The following is a 17,403-nucleotide window of genomic DNA, read 5'->3' on the forward strand; positions in this document are numbered from 1 at the left end:
GAACAGAAAGCTAAGTGAAGCTGACGAAGATATATTAAACAGAAATTTATACTGGCAGCCTGGGTAAAGAGAGAAAGGCAGGGGCCGCTTCTTTCACCACCCAGGATGATTTTACAGTGAGGTAACTCCATTGGCCTCAGCAGGACTATTCCTACTGAAATTTCTATTGTGAGCAGTTAAAAGCACATTCAGGCCCATCATGACACAATTGTTACACCAAGAGAATAACTGATTTATTGCCCTATATGTAATTATTCCTGGAGATGTATTTGGCACAATAATAAATCCAGTCCTGTAAACACATATATTCACACTGGCATTTATATATGGGCACTATGAAATAGGTCCACATATCTGTATGATAATATCCCCTTTTTTGTGAACGCTACAAGACAACAATAATTTATGAATACTTCTTACACGTTAGCAATGTTTTCCGACTTCTGAGCATATACATTACTTTCGCTTATGCAAACCAAGAGAAGTAGTATCTTTTGAATTTGTTCACTATAGGAACAATGTTTTTTTTTAAAGTTTATTTGAAATAGCTTTGACAATTTAAAAAAATAAAATAAAAATCCTAGCATATCTGTTAATAAGCTAGCTGTCTAAAAACGAAATCTATATGACCAAACCCACATGTTGGGCAAACATATATACATACTGCATGTGATACAAAAAAACAGCACACAGCAGAGGAAGTAAGAAAGAAATGTGTGCAGAAATGTTCACCTTTTTTTTTTTTTTTTTTTTTTAATACTGTTACAAAAGGGGCAGAACTTAGTCCTGCAACTAATGCTGTTTCTGATCCCCTCAGGAACTCAAGTTCCCCCTGTCAATACACATAGCACAAAAAAGACTAATGCAAACATGTTTGTATTGTTTAGTTTTAATCCATGTAAACTTGTGTCGTATTCTTGAAACACTCTTTAAACATCTTGAAGGGGTAAGAAGCAGAAAAAATAGGGAAGAAAAAGGGCCTTCAAAAAACAGGAATAATCCTATGGTTGACAGGAAATCAAATCATGAGTTAATTGTTAATTTTGGCATCAATTGCTTTGGTCACACAATACTGACTCTATGATCCTGGATGCTCAGCTCTAGACACCCAGTTATGAAAGGTAGGCGTGTTGTAGTTTTTCCATTTAAGTTCCAACAAACAGTTCACCATCTCCTCAGACAAAGGGAGGGAGAGAGAGAGAGAGGTGCCTTTCTTTTTTTTTCTTTTCTTTCTTTTTTTTTTTTTTTCTTTTTTTTTTCCTTTTTCAATAATACGGATTAATCTATAAGTCTACAGGAGCAGAAGGATGCTGGGAGGTGTCAGTTCACCCCTTGTGTGTACATGTTCTGCAGCACAATTGCTGAAGCACTTTCCGCTGACACAGATTGTTCTTTTTCACCAGCATACAGAATCCTCCCTCGGCCCAGGACTCTTCCGTGGCTTCCGGAGGGCAGCAGCAAGAGAAGGAGGGGAGGTTGAAGATTTGGAGAGCATGGCGTGTACAATGGAGGAAGGTTTAATTGGTCAGACAGGCAGATTTGGTTGAAAAGACCGTTCAGGAGCAGGTAGCAAGTAGGAAATTTGGTCCATCAGAAGGAATTTCAGTCAACAGCATTTTTTTTTTTTTTCAGGAAAAGATATTGTGTGGTCCAACATGGAATGATTGGTATCCATTTGTGAAAAGGAAAAAAAGATTAGAAAGAGAATAATTAGAAAACAGTGATATTTACAGCAAAGAAATATGTTCTCAATTTTTATTAATCAAAAGAACAAAACAATCAAAACACAGAAAAAGAAAAAAACATTCTCAACAGAAATGCAAATCCTACCGAGTGAGTTAGACTAGTAATCAGTGCTTGATTGTCAGTGAAATGAGACCCTCTATGCTCTGTAAATTAACAGTAAAACACCCTTCTAGACTCCCCTTGGCTACCCTGGACTGCTGAGGACGTGCGGTGTGGTGGGATACAATACGGTGCATTGTAATTGCCTGAAGGCCCACACACTGATGGGCTGCTCTTCCCTGGTAGCTGCACTTGGAAGAATGGGGGAGTCAGGACTGAGACTGGGTGTCCCCAGTCTTGGGCGGCTACATGTGTATCTGAATGAAGTTACGGGTGTACAAATGACGACAGATTTATCCAACCATGGATTGCAGAATTCAACTGCAATACCACACTGAGACTGTGGTTAATCAATACTCTTAGTGTTACAATTCCTCTTAATTTGTCTGTCTGTATCTGACTTTCTCTGGACTTGCTCTAGATTACAATGACACTTCTAATATCCCAATGTGAAAAGGTCTCATAACTGGTTTACCAGTACCTGTAATGTACCTTTATGATGGACAGGATACTTTTCAAAGTTTGAAGACCTAAATTCCAACCAGAGCTGTAAAGGTCCACAGAAACAAGACTCAGCTCTGTACCCCCTTTCTGTGTGTGTGTTGTTTCTTTGGGTTTTTTTTAAGTGTTTGGTAACACTCTTACTAAATCCAGTGGAAATGGGCTGGACTCAAGAGTCATTGTTGAGTCATTGTTAGCTTTTTGTACATCTGATGTCAGGTATCTTCCACATGTCTTAGCACTGCGCTTTGTCCTGGAATGATTTTCGTGTTGGTCTGCACTTGGGCTGTAGTTACAAATAAGTCACATAGTAACATTTTTAGGGAAGCACAACTTAGGTATCTAAGTGTCTCTGTAATTGTGGCATCTGAAAGGAATGAATATTATTGAATAATTAATTCAATCATATGCAATAAGAACACTCTCTTGGTTGGCACAGAGAACTTGGAGGAAGTTCAAACCCCCAACACAAATTGGGTGCTCTCTATTTCAGAATTCTTTTGTTCTCATTATTCTTTCACATAATTCAAGCAATACTACAGGCACTTAAAATCCTTTTTACTTCCCAGCATTTTCACAGTTTAAAGTGGCAAAATAGATAAATGTGATTCTATTGATAGTACACCAGGGTTGTCATAAAAAACCTCTTGAAAACAGTTGCTTTTGAAAAACAGATAAGGAAGCAAAAGTAGGTTGTTGGCAGGGACAAAAACTATTTTAGGAAAATTCAGGTAAAGTGGATGTGACTAATGTGTTAATACATGCAAATGTAGTGTTCTCCTTTTCATAAACCTGAAAAAATTAAGAAGTAATGTAGAGCTCAAACCTAGACTGTAACAAAAAAACTCAGACCAAACCAACCCAAAACACGTAAAAGAAGCAGATGGCAGAGGTAAAACGGATCCTTTCAGAGAATTGCACTCACCATCCTTGCAGACTGTTCCCACTACGCAGACACCAGTGTCTAGGTTATAGCCACTTGGACAGCTTGTACAGTTTCTGTCTCCTTCACCACTGCAATCCAAACAGCTGGCATCGCATCTGAAAGACAATGGCAGGAGTTGGTCTTATGGCCTCACCAAATACAGGGCTTCCTAGGAGACCTCTTCTGTATTGCAGAATGCTTGTTCGCTGTCTCTAGTGGTATCAGCTGCTCTAACAATAATAATAACAATAATAATAATCCCCTCCTGCAACCCAGTCCTCCTTCATTCCTCCAGCCATTTTCTATTCACACTCTTTTACTAAACAGCTACACTATTCTAGTATTTTTGAACTATGCACAATTAATTAACAAAAGTATTAAGCTGATTGTGCATACATGTGCGAGCAAGGAATGAGCTAAAGCCACAGGATGGAAAAGACTGACCTGCTGCCCAGTCTTTTTGTTACCCTTCTAGCTCGATCAAGTTTTGATTGTGTACTGATTATTTTTTTGCGTGGAAAACTGCAACATGTGGTGATTCCCTTCCTGCCCTGATCTCAAAGTGAATCAATAATAAATTATTCCAAAGGGCAACAAATGGTATTTGTTTAACAAAGAATGGAATAGAAAAAAATGTCCCTTCCTTGCACAGTATAGCCTTGTTCAAGACTTATCCACCCATTTGTACGCTGAGTCAGGTGAGATATTCTTGACAGACATCTGGTAATGTATGTGTGTCATTTTTGTGCATATGCATCTGAAGAACTGAAACGATCCTTGTGAATGGTAAATAACTTGCAATTAAAAAAACCACAACATTTTGACTATTTTGGTCTATTACTGAGAAAGAAAGGCAGATCCTCTGTTAGATTTGTAAATTTTATATTCTATGCATATCTACTCAGATTCTGACTAGAGGCTTTATTTTAAAATGAAGGACACACATATGTGGAACGAACAACCCCCCTCCACTTTTAGAAGACCTGCACGGTCTGGTTTAGACAAAACCCAAGAAAACATTTTTCCTTCATTTGCTTAGCGTGCAATATAATTTTCCTATTTTTTGAAGTCAGCAGTGGTTTATGTTCTCATAAGTATTATCTTTGTCAACACAGTAATAGCTAATATACTGCGAAACATCAGACACATATATTAGCCAGTGATCATACCTTTTGCAGCTTTTGTATCCATTTTCAGTAGAGTGATCAAGGTAATAACCACTACTACAGGATTGCACACATCTTCCATCTTCCATAAAATAGCCCTGTGTGCAGTTTATACAGGCATCTACTCCACCACCTTAAACCAGAGAGAAAATATACTGTATTACTGGCTAGTTACTCTTATTGTCAAACAGACACAACCTGTGACTGTAGCAAAATCTAATAATTTTAGAGACTATGTTTTACCTGGCTTACTTTCAAACAGTAACATAAAGAAAAATGTATGTGGTCAGAATAAACAACATTACATAATTTCAGTATATCTTTTTCTGAAAGAAATGGCTGTTGCTAGTTCTAAAGCTCACATAAAATCTATGAGTCATCATTTCACTCCAGAAAGAAACTGGAGGGCATTACTGGACATCAGAATGAGCCCTACTAAGAGGAAATAAAAATAAATCATATGCACACTTTCAAATAGAAAACTTAGATTTTCATGTTAGCTGAAAGAAGTCTGCTATATTTAAATATGTATTAAAGAACTATCGAGATAATCGAGTTTTTACATAAAAAGAATCACTTTATTCTGTGATAACTGTGATATAGTAGAATAAAACCAGAGCTAAAAATATAGAGGAAAGGAAATGATGCAGATAAATGTCAGTGGTGTACCTGCACATGTTGCGCAGGAACGGTGACAAGGTTCACATTCTCTACCATTATGGTATTTTCCTTCTTCGCAGCGGATAGCACATTTAGTCCCATGCAAACTATTGTAAAAAGAAAAAAAGCACAGTGTTTGGGCAGATAACAGCTAAAGATGACAATGAAGTAATTCACAAATCAGTAGTTCTCTTTTAATAAAAAAGAACCCATATATTAGGATTCACAAGCTTCCTTCATTGATCATACATCCTGGTTCCAGCTGGGATGGAGTTAATTTTCTTCCTAGTAGCTGATACAGTGCTGTGGTTTGGATTTAATATGAGAATAATGTTGATAACACACTGATGTTTTAGTTGTTATGAAGCAGTGCTTATACTGCATGAAGGAGGCTTCCCCATGCTTTGCAAGCAGGGAGGTGCACAAGAAGCTGGGAGGAGGCCTAGCCAAGGACAGCTGACCCAGGCTGGCCAAAGGGATATTCCATACCATAAAGTGGGGGGAACTGGCCAGAGGGCTGGGATTGCTGCTCAGGGACGAGCTAGGCATTGATCAATGGGTGGTGAGCAATTGCACTGTGCATTACTTGTTTTGTATATTCTATTATAATAATCATTATTGTTAATACTATTATACCTTTCCTTGCTGTTCTATTAAACTGTCTTTATCTCAAGCCATGAGGTTTACTATTTTTTGATTCCTGTCCTCACCCCACCATCAGGTGAGGGGACTGATCAGGCAGCTGCATGGTGCTTAGTTGCCAGCTGGGGTTAAACCATGACATCATATTTTACAAATTTAGAGACAACAATCACTGCAAGTGGGAATGAAATGCGGTTTTGCCCATGGTGAAACACAGAAGATGTTTACAAACTCACTGTAAATACAACCAAGTAGTAAGGGACAGAAAAAAAACGAACAATGCCAAAGAGTGCTAAAAACTCAGGCATGTAAAATGCAATTACCCACGAGGAATTTGGCACAGGGTCAGCACCACTGTGTTAAAAAAATGCTGAGGGACTTGTTAACAAGATCTCATGCTTGTCTTGAAAGGCCAGCAGCGTGTCCTGACACTATGCAACAGCACAGGCTAAGAACAGATTCACAGTGAAGGAAATCACCACCTCTTTCTGCAGTTTCCTCTGAAACCTCCTAAGTGAATGCCAGTTCTGAGTGGCTGGGAGATTTGTCAAGATTACAACTGGAGGTATTCTGCCTGCAGGTGCTTTTGAGAGAGAACACAAAAGAGTGACTAACAGAGGAAAAAGCAATAGCATAAAGAGTCACATTTTCTTGCTTCCCTCTAAGTAGCTGTTTATGCTTTCATGTTATACAGTGTTTACAGGATGTATTTTTCTTTTTTATGCTAGGACTTCTCTGACATGTTTGCCATCTTCTCTGGAACCTCAGCTTTCATCCAGTTTAACCCTTTCTCTAAAAACACTCTTTAGCTCTGGATATTACTACCGTGAGTGAGTGCTAACGCTAATTTACAGAATGCGTCCAGCAAAAGTCGTGTGTTCTCAGCACCACTGGAAATTTTCAGGAGTGTGTATGGCCCCAGTTCAGAAAAAAAAAAATAAAAATTAACAACTACAAAACCCCTAACAATCTCTGGTTTATTACTATATTTCCTCAGCCACATACCTCAAAGTGCTTTAAAGGTAGGTAACATTATCAAGTTTTTACAGATGGGAATACTAATAATTTGCCCAAGTGTATTTAATGGGCCATTAACAGGATCAGAACTGGAATCCAGCTCTCCCAAGTCCCACTTGGGGCCCTGCCCATCAATAATTCTGCCAAAAAAATGGCGCAAGTTTTAAGCAACTGGGGAATATGAAATGCATGTCCCACAAGGCTCCATTTATCTGTCATAACCACACAGGTGGTGTTTTTTCAAAATGTTACCAAAAATCAATCCCAGTTTGCTAATATTGCCCAAGAAAACTTCAAGTTCAGGTTCTTTTTGATTCGTTATATTTAAATTTCTCTTTCTCTTCTCACACTGTCTACTTGTCTACTTTGTCCACTTTATTCAGTCTAGACACAAGGAAGAAATTTTTTACACTGAGGGTGGTGAAACATTGGCACAGGTTGCCCAGGGAGGTGGTAGATGCCCCATCCCTGGAAACATCCCAGGCCAGGCTGGACGGGGCTCTGAGCAACCTGATCTAGTTGAATATATCCCTGAGAATTGCAGGAGTGTTGGACTAGGTGACAACTTAAGGTTCCTTTCAACCCAAACTATTTTATGATTCTGTGATTCAGTGGTGTCACAAGTTGATGTTTGTGTTAATGGACAGGGAAGTTAAGCTCCTGAGAAATAAAGAAAATGTCGGCATAACTTTTCTATAACAAATATGTCCTACAAAGTAACAAATGTATGCAGTCTTTGGTCTCCTGACATATTTGGCCATAGCAGGAACTTTTAAACTGCTAATTTACTGATTTGATTTTGCAGATACACAGAAGGGTACGCTCAGTCTTTTAAAGTTCTCCAGAATCTTAACATGGACATCAAATTTAATAACATTTTAAGAGGGAAGCAGAGAGAATAAATAGACCAATATTCTGATCTGATCATGTGCTTTCCTTCCCATTAGATGATACTTCCTTTTCAAAGGGTCACTTAAAAAAATAGAGATATTAACGATAAAAATTGTGCAGGCACTTGGAGAATCTAGATGCAACATAAATACACAGAAATGAGATTTCCTTCACAAAATGTAAAGGAATCCAGCTATTGATATCCTAGAAACAAACAACATTCAGCTTTTACTAAGAGCTGAAAATCCACTTTGACAGAAAGTGAAAGCTCAGTGTTAAAACATTGGCAGAACACTCATATTCTGCAAGACAAACACTTACAGACACTGAATACTGACTTAATATTTTTTCTGGCATAAATCCAACATACATTCCATCACAAGTTTTATAAGATTTTTGACCTTTGCTGCTTGGATCAAAAGGTCATTCATTCATAAAGGAGCTTGAAATGTGTACTGGTGCTTTGTGGGTTTTACATATCAGTTTCAAGAGTGATTGAGTCCCCGTATGAAGAAAAAATTTCCACTGCTGTTTAAAATATGTGCACACTATATTGTAATAGAATTGAGTCTGAGGTTCTTGAGATAAGTGAATGACTGAATGTATGAAGAAATACAATAAAGATAAGAAAATAGTTTCTAACTATCACAGGAATGAATCTGAAAGATTAATATGATTCATCAGCTCTACCTCTAAAATAATCCTTGACTGCCACACTGTAGGTCAAAAAAGTGAAGAAGCCAGCATTCCACATGATTGTGGCTTTTATTTTATCTGAAATGAAAGGTCTTCTAAAAATCCCTTGTTAGCCAAACTGGCACATGGTAGCGGAAGAAAAAACTGAACAGCACGGAACACATGAAATGAGGGCCACTCAAGGTTAAATAGCTATCTGATGTTCTTCTTTGTGTATCCACAGTCTTGTAAGCCTCTTCAGGTATTGTGTTTAGCTACATCCATCATTTCCTTACCTTAGGCCATGTTTGCATTCTGTGCAGATCTGAAATTCAACACATGTCTTACAGTTTTCACTACATTTTCGGCAAACAATCTTATCTACAAAGGAAAAAAAGAAAACAGCCTAGAAAAACACTGTCAGTTATGATTAATAAAACTATATAGATGTCTTATTACATGACTTTTTGTTTTCTAGCTTGATATTAGAAAGACTAAAATAGCTAAATGCTGCCTATCATTAGCTTTTTCCATCAAACATAAAATGGTTTAATCTACTTCTAAACATTTGAAGTTGTAGTTGTACCTTGAGAAAAATATGCTTTTAGGTTGTTAAAAAAAATCTTCATAAACACTTAAAGTTTACATTAACTATTTATAATATGGACTTAAATTGTCTTTTTATACAGCAGTGATATGCAGTAACGATTGCCATGTGTTCCAGAGACTGTCCTACAATTTACCTTTTACACTTTACTTGCAAGCAGCCTGTCCTGTCTTACCTGATTGGGTGCTTAAAGACACACCTGTATGAACAGGTCTGATCTTAACAAAGTCAACATATATATTATTTAACACCTGCCTTTTCAATCTCAAGAGCTCCCTGCTTTAAGATATGTCTCTCTCTCTTCAGACCTGCTTTCTTTTGAGATGCAGTGCCATGTACCTCTCTGAGAATCAAAACCTGATCTTCCTATCTTAAATTTTAATCTATCCGTCTTAACTGTGTGGAAAGGAATTCCCTTTACTGCAGTTCTCACACAGAGAAAAATAGGAGAATTAGAGAAGTATCTGTTTTTACTAATCCTCAAAAATGAACACACAGCTTCATGGTGTTAAAAAACAAAAAGTTAAGTACCCAGATGAACAGAGCTCTTGAGCACATATTTATATTCTAAAGATGTGTACAAAGATAACTGAAGTCACGGCAGTTTTAAGCATGTGTTTGAATATATGTCTAAGTACATTTGCGGGCCAAAGCTGAAAACTAAACATGGCAGTCTACTTGGCAATTGCAAGGGGAAGCTGAAGGCAAGTGTCTCACATGGCAGAAGATTACTGCTCTTGGGTCACTGCATCACTGCAGGTACTTAGGTCTGTCAGAAGCATTAATTGCAACCATGTTTTATATCTGAAGAGCCTATTTTTCTTAGAGGCCAGTGGTCATAGCCAATTCCTCAGCTCTCTCTTCTATCTGCTGCCATATTTGAATTTTGAGGAATGGGCAATGCCTCTTGTTCAGAATGTGGGTGTTGTCTGTTCCTTCCTGGGGTAGTGATAACCCGGTCTGTCCTGCAGCTGACCTGCTCTTGAACTGCCCTCATTCATTCTGTTTGTTACTCCCAGCCACAAGCAGAAAAGACATTCTGCCACTAAGCATGTTTTTTTTAAATAAAGGAAGATTTTTGATGAGTTTCTTGATCACAATTGGCAACAATTTAATAAAAGGAATAGGATAAAATGCATCAACATACACCTTTCTTGCTTGTTAGTATTCCAGCAACCTCCCCAGATAAAATTCTGCAGCCCACAATAAAGAAATAACAAAAAATACTAACTCTTATCCAGGTAAAACCCATCAGGGCAGTTGGTAATACAGCTATTGGTTACTTCATTCAAGTAGTAGCCAGATTTACAGGTCATGCACTGGTCACTATGGCCTCCAACACAGGTTTCACAATTGGGTGAGCATTTTTTACAGCGTTTCTTGTCTGCATTGTAGTGACCAGGTGGGCAGGTCGAAACACAGATCCTGCAGACAGCAGGGAAGAGAAGGCAGAATTGTTAATGAAATAACCTGCCACCACATTCCTGGACCATGACTGCAAAGCAGAAGTATTCTTCAGAGTTGCTGACTTTCTAATGATCACTTGTTTACTAAGATGTAACCCTCCAAAGCATTGCATCAAACTGTCTCTTCTCTTCCATTTATTTTCCTACAGCATATGCTATCTCACTGGCAAATGCCTTATCAGACAGTCATACAGTATCATTTTTGACCATCTACAATTCTTCCTATCTTGTTCAAGCTCAATCACAGAAGCTGTAATGGCTAACGGAGTTATACATATATAACTGTGAGATATATATATAGCTTCTAATAAAAAAATAAACAAGAGATGGGGAAATAATCAAAGAAGGGTGTTTGAAAGCTGTACTTTAAATTCTGAGTAGCTAGTGTTTTTTTGTTTGTTTGTTTGTTTGTTTTTTCTCCCTGGCTCCTAGGAAAATTTGTCAAATTCAGCGGAAAATGAATTATCCATGACTGCAGCAAAGAGGAAAGGAAGTTAAGGTATACACTAGGAAATCTATGGAGCAAAGTTTTTTTCTCTTGGTCTTACCGTGTGTTGTTCTTAGATTTGTAGTAGTAGTGCAGACAGTCAGTGCAATGATCTGGTCCTGGCCCATCACACCCTACTTTACTGCATTCTGCATTGCAGGGACCTGTAATAAAATCAGAATACAGGGGCAAGAGGGATTAAAACTCCTCATTTAGTACTTAGCACCCCTTAAACCACAATATTTTAATGCAGAATATAATTACTCTCTTTTCTTTTTTGATTTGAACTCCAAATAGTAATTTGGCTCCACTAAAAATAAGTTTTTTAGTACCTAAAGACCTTGTAAATCCTGGCCTCAATATTCACTCACAGTGGTTTATAATTTTTAACAAATTATGTGGCATCCTCTATAGAATCTATCAATAAGAAACTATTTCTGGATCCAAATATATGCTTTCCTAATGAGTAACAAATAATTTGCATTTTATTCAGAAATATGCAAAGGCTCCTGTAATTTGTAATAAGGACTTATTAACAAAATCACTTATAACAAGCAGGTCAACATAAAGGATAACAACACCGTCAGTAGCTACTCTGGTTACCAGCTGGGTAACAAGAGGTTTCAAGTTGCTACCATAGTGCAGCTGAACCCATCACCATGGCCCAGATGCGCTTCCCTCTGTGCTGCTACACACTGCAAAAGCCTTGGCTAGTGCTTGCTGATTAGCAAGCCTTCCATCTCACTTGTACTCATGTTGGACTCTATGATCCTTATGGGTAACTTCCAACCTGAGATATGCTATGACTGCAGTTTTCAAATAGGTCATTCTGCTATGGGAGGAGAGAATCATCAAGTCCTCTCTTTATGCAGGTGAAGTCACAACTTTCAGGATAACTGGTCTCTTGTGGATTAAGTGTGTTGATTCTGCCAGCCTCCTTGAAATTTCTCATAACATTAGGTAAATTTGAAGTAAAGTCAATTTGCTTCTTACAAAGTCTTAAGAAGCTAGTGACCTTTACAGCAGAGATAGTGGCATTTCGTCATCTACCAAAACAAGGAATTCAGCAGCGCTCAGTCTAAAATAGGGACTGTGGATCTGACATGCTGTGGCAGGAGGTTGTAATAAGAGACTTCTAAATTGAACTTTGTCCTGCTGTTTTCTTGCCAGAATAATAGTTACAATTCATCACCCCTAACCATCTACATGATGCTCCTGTTGGATTACATGTAGGAAACAGCCAATTAGACTTATTTTGCAATGTCAAAAATCTAGCTCTATTAAAGTCTAGTGAAAAGGTTGAAAAACTTCCATAGGGATCAGTGAGAAACAACACAGATGTAGAAAATAATGTTTTTCATATATATGTATTTGTGCATATGTATGTATTTTTTTAATATACTTGTATGAAAAACAGTGCATATTTCATACGTGTTCAGTAAATGCACAATCAGAGTAAAAGAATGTACACACCTGAATAGTCATCTGTTCCATAATCTTCTGTAGGGTCTTCAACTGGACTAGAACGTACTCTTTCCACTTTTGGAAAATCGTTTCTTGGTGAGTAAGGCTGGATGGATGTTCCATACAGTACTAAGGACCACTCTTTCAATTTGCCTGGAAGTTAAGTATTAAAAATCTAGTTTTAGAAACCATTTCTGTTTTCTGTGTCTTAAAAAAACATTTAACTTGTAATCATGACTTTGTGAGTAGGTATGGAAGATGTTGCTTCTCAAATAAGTATCTTCAGATTAATATAGATAGTGTCGTTGCTGCTTCACTAAAAACAGAGAAAGCATACTTTCTTCAATCATTTTTATTATTATTTTTTTTTGCTTATATCAAGTTCAACTCATGATGCAAACTTTTACTAGACCTACAAGAGGCTGGAGCACAATGAAAAATAAACAACAAAACTTTGGCCATACAGATTTTGGGAAAATGTATATGATACTCAACAAGGAATTTTTGCTCTGGATTTCACTTGCCCTCAGAATTATCCAGTAATTATTATTTGAGATCACTCGTGTAACTAGATGCGTTCAGAATTCAGATTCCAGAAAGGGGTTACATTTTGTTTGCTACTCAAGACTACTTTTCATAGGCTTTCAGGACACATCTTGATGAACAGGAAACAACATATTCTAAAATCTCCATGGTAGAAAATAAGTGTCCCCTCCCAAACAAGTGGAATTTGTTATTTATTTGCCCTAGTTATTTACCAGATATATCATTGGATTGTCTGTGTTCATCACTAATATTTCATTCTGTCAGTACTTGAGCAAAGAAAGAAAAAAACTTTTGCCTGCCTGAAGCACTATCTGACTTTTCAGAAAGTTTTTTTTGTGGAACAATAAAAAGATAAATGCATATCAAGTCACCAGTTTGGGCTGTCAGGACACAAAGTGTGAACTTGCTGTTCCCATCTTTCCATCTATACTACCTGGTGAATTAATTCTGTGAAAGAGCAAAAGGACTCAGGCCTGATATAATACCTAGAGTAATGATGCATAAAAAATACTTCCTTGCTTGAAAAGATAGAATGTAAGTTTGGTCTTATCCTATTCTCTTGATTATATTTATCTATTTTGGATTAGCTAGTTGTAAATGTCAAATTCTCATCAGAAGAGAAAGAAAACAGAGGAGCAGGGAGTATTTCTTTTCTGAATTTGAAAGTTCCTGTTTTGGAGGCTGTTCTGTGATTAAAATACTCTTCCCTTAGAACTATTATTTAAAAATATATGTAATACATGTATGTCTCTTCTCAAGAAAATCACTTAGTGTACTTCATGTAAAAATAAATTCAACCAATCTTCCTCTTATTTAATTTTAATGATACTCAATAATTTGAGCTTTCATATTGTTTACTTGGTCTTTTTCAACCTGTGCAAGCAAATTACTTTGACCTTTACAAGTGATTTTCTTTATTTTTCCAATGTCATCTGGCATACTCCATTGACACGATCAAGACAATATATTATCTCTCTGCTGTTAAATTAATCCTTCAAACAGTAAGCAACAATAAGCAAAACCACTATCTGACAGATGATAGCCCAGTTCTTTTGAATGGTTTATACTGGGGTTAAATATGGGAATCTCTGTTATCCCTCTATCTCTTGCCAATTCAATTTAATCTTTCTGGGACAGAAATTTCTACACTTCATATGAAACCTCCTCTACTGTATACTCAGTTTTTGAGAAGAAACTGTAAGCAAGAGACTATATCACATGACAGCTGTTTCACACAGTAGCTTCCAAATTTTCACAGTTAAAGCAAAGTATTACTTTTAAAAAGAAACATTAAATCCTGATTTAAAAAGATTAACTGATGAAGAATCTGTCAAACCTGCTATCAAGCTACTGGCTAATTACCTTGGCTATTCACCTCATTTTCAATGTCTTTTCCTATCTCTAGCTCACAGTCATGTAGCTCTTTATTCTCCACTAGATTAAAAAGACAAAAATCACATATTTTCTTCCTGCACAGACATGCGGGGATCCATTTATGTCTCAGTGTTCTACAGAGTGATTCAGCTGGGTCTCTAAAGGAACTTTTCTTTTTAGGAAAGGATACATACAGGGAGCTCATTTTTAACCAGATATGTAGTCATGTCGACAGCCTTTTCAAAGCTACAGCTTCTCCATGTACAGTCTCTCTCCTTTTTGTGTTTTGACATACTGCTATAGCATATGGACCACTCTGTATTGGATGCAGTCAAAAAATGTGTGCTGTGCTAACTTATTCAGATCTTTTAATCTTCACCATCATTATGCTCCAAAGATCACTAAACTTTCCAGAGGTTGATTTTATACTTCTTCCAGAACACTGGCAAAAATACTGAATACCAGAAAAAAGTGTTTGCAAGGACTTATTGAAAATATTCACAGGTAAAGATGCTCCTCAGACACAGTGTATTTCATCTGGGCTTTACACACATGGAAGGAATTGTACCAACATTATTGCAGGAAGGATAGGTGCTTTGAATGTATACCTACTGCAAAAGTGCAGCAAGGGGAATAATGCAGTCTCTCAGATTAGTTGCCTTTTAGGAATGGTTCAGTAAATAAAAAGGGGAAAAATTCATGTGACTTGCCAGCAAATAAATGCCTCAAGGCAGGTTTAATTTGCACAATGAAAATATTTCAATAAGTAAGTAGATATACATACACACATACTTTTATAATGAATAAACAAAGTGTGCACATTTAAGCCAAAATCTTTCTTTCCCCATTTTTGGCTGATTCTATCATTTAGTTTGGCTAGAATAATCCTTTACCCTGCCTGTATTTAGTATGTATAGGAAAAAGGACATATCACAGTATTGCACAGCAAGCACATGTCCACCTCTATAAAATCTACAGAATTAAATGCAGAAATCACATGCACTGCTTTTATGAACTGAACCCTGCCTTTCTTTACGGATAACAGATGTGGCATTAGCTTGCCAGTGCAGGGCTATGATGACATGTTGGCTCTTTGTTCTCAATTTGAGTACAGGAAAACTGCAGCTCTCAATTATAAGACCTTTCAATAGCTAAACACATACTACAGAAACAAGAAACAGGGACGATGGTGATATCAGTGTGATAAACTGCAAGCTATGGTGATAAACTGGAGAGACACCATAAATCGTGTTTAAGCACCTTTTGTTTACTTCACCTTCTGTTCAGCATGGAGACCAAACCCAAGATGCCCAAACAGCTGAGTTTATCCACCACTAATATATGGCAGACACTTTCAAATCTTTCTGAACATGAGCGTTACTGGACAGCTTCTGTCACAGGGCAACCACTGCTCCAGAAGGTTGGGAATGTATTACTAGGCAGTATACAATGAACCAGGATCCAAATTCACAGCCAGGCTGCACCTTGTGAAATCCAAATGTGTGTAAAAATCTAACCGGTCTCCACCGTTTCATATTGCAGTTAAAAGACAGTAAAGAGGAAGCTCTCCAGCAGGATTCCTTCAGTGCACCAGCTTCCTCCACAACCCTTGGTCAGGTAGGTCGGCTTTCTCCTCATCCCCTAGCCTTACTGCACCTTGTCTTCCAGAGTTGGGTCTTTAGGCTTTAGTTCTTATGGAGCAAAAGAAATCAGTCCCATGAAATCAGCCACTGTAGCACTGAGAAGAGTATATATAAAATATTGAAATTAAAAAATCAGTAAGACCTATACAAATATTATACATATGTAAAATAGGAGTGTGCACGAACATGTTTTAAGCTGTTAAGCTGGAAATGTAGCTGGCCACTTTTAGATTGTCCTGGTGACATAAAGGGGCTGTAAAAGATCCCTGGAGAATGGCCCAGATGAACAGCTTGCGAAATGGCTCCGTGCTATCCTAGAAAAGGCTTTAGTACAGGTAGAGTACCAGGAAAGAGAGAAGAGGTGAACAGCTGGAATGTGTTGCCCTGTGTCTCTCCACACCTGTTGGATGAATCATGAGTTCTGGTACACAGAAAGGTGAAGAACTATCCTAACTTGTCCTTCAGCCAGAGACGTTCCTGGCTGCATCAGGAATAACAAGTGCAAGACAGAGTTGAAAATAATTGATTTTTGTCTCTTTTCAGTAATCTGATTAAAATTAAATTACTTGATTTTTGTTTAATACTCCTTTTTTAAAAAGCAGAGAGACTTGTTATCTGGCCATCTGCTGCATTAAAAAGAGCATAATTCAGCTAATGAAGAGCAGGAATAAAGAACTGAAATTTTCATTCAGTTCCATGAATTTCAACAGCAGTTGAGTGAGGCTGATCCATGTGTTAGACTTTTTAGACAGGAAATTATCTAAGCAGCATAAAAGCATCACTTCCATTTTGTCATAATTTTGAAATGAGAGAGTTCTTTTATATCCAAAGTAAGATGTATAAAGCCAGTTCAGTTTGTCCTATGCACCACTTGGAATAGGAAGGAGACTGGACAACTCTGTGTTAAAATATAAGAATTCCTCCTGTGCCCTGGCTTGCTCTGGGTCATGATAAATAGCCTTACTGAGTTTGTGAGCTGCAGGAGTAATTGGACAAGCTGGCCTCCCAGAAAGGTACTTTTACCTTGAACAGGTGAACTTCATACAGCCTTCACTCTGACTGAATAATTTAACAACCCAAATTTCAACTAAGAGGAAGACAAAGTACTCCGTCTCCATATCCGATGGCAGAAACATTAATGGGCCTTTCTTGGACAACGCAGAATTGAAACAATGAACATTCTTCTAAAACAGTCAATTTGCATGCACACTGCCTGTCACTCTAGCCTTTCTTATTTAAAGCTTTTAAGCACTTCAGTTTGCACTTTAGTCAATATTTCTTTATGTGTGCTTTTTCATGTACTAGAAACAATAAAAGTACTTTTAGTTAGTGAGGCCCATTTGAATAGTTTTAATGACTTCCAATAACCTACTAATTCAGGAGCAAACGTACCTAAAAATCTCCTATTATTGAGTTCATAAAGATTAATTTTTACAGCTTTAAGTACTTAAGTTAACAACTATGTCTTAAAATTCTGAACTTATTTTTAGCAAA

The 17,403-nt window shown here is 37.3% G+C and overlaps 1 protein-coding gene across 1 annotated transcript in view; it reads right to left on the reverse strand.

Annotated features, from left to right (window-relative positions):
* Window positions 1–650: 650 nt before the first annotated feature.
* Window positions 651–17,403, reverse strand: part of PCSK5 (proprotein convertase subtilisin/kexin type 5) — a gene marked incomplete at its 5' end in the record, with an annotated part of 194,028 nt that continues 177,275 nt past the window's right edge. The window contains 8 exons of the mRNA XM_080362313.1: window positions 651–1,441; window positions 3,272–3,387; window positions 4,441–4,570; window positions 5,107–5,204; window positions 8,619–8,703; window positions 10,161–10,354; window positions 10,944–11,046; window positions 12,356–12,499. Of these exons, the coding sequence (XP_080218439.1) occupies window positions 1,326–1,441; window positions 3,272–3,387; window positions 4,441–4,570; window positions 5,107–5,204; window positions 8,619–8,703; window positions 10,161–10,354; window positions 10,944–11,046; window positions 12,356–12,499 (986 nt within the window). The 3' untranslated portion in view covers window positions 651–1,325. The remainder of the gene's footprint in view (window positions 1,442–3,271; window positions 3,388–4,440; window positions 4,571–5,106; window positions 5,205–8,618; window positions 8,704–10,160; window positions 10,355–10,943; window positions 11,047–12,355; window positions 12,500–17,403) is intronic.

Source organism: Nesoenas mayeri, assembly GCF_963082525.1.
Source record: "Nesoenas mayeri genome assembly, chromosome: Z".
NCBI classification, from domain to species: domain Eukaryota; kingdom Metazoa; phylum Chordata; class Aves; order Columbiformes; family Columbidae; genus Nesoenas; species Nesoenas mayeri.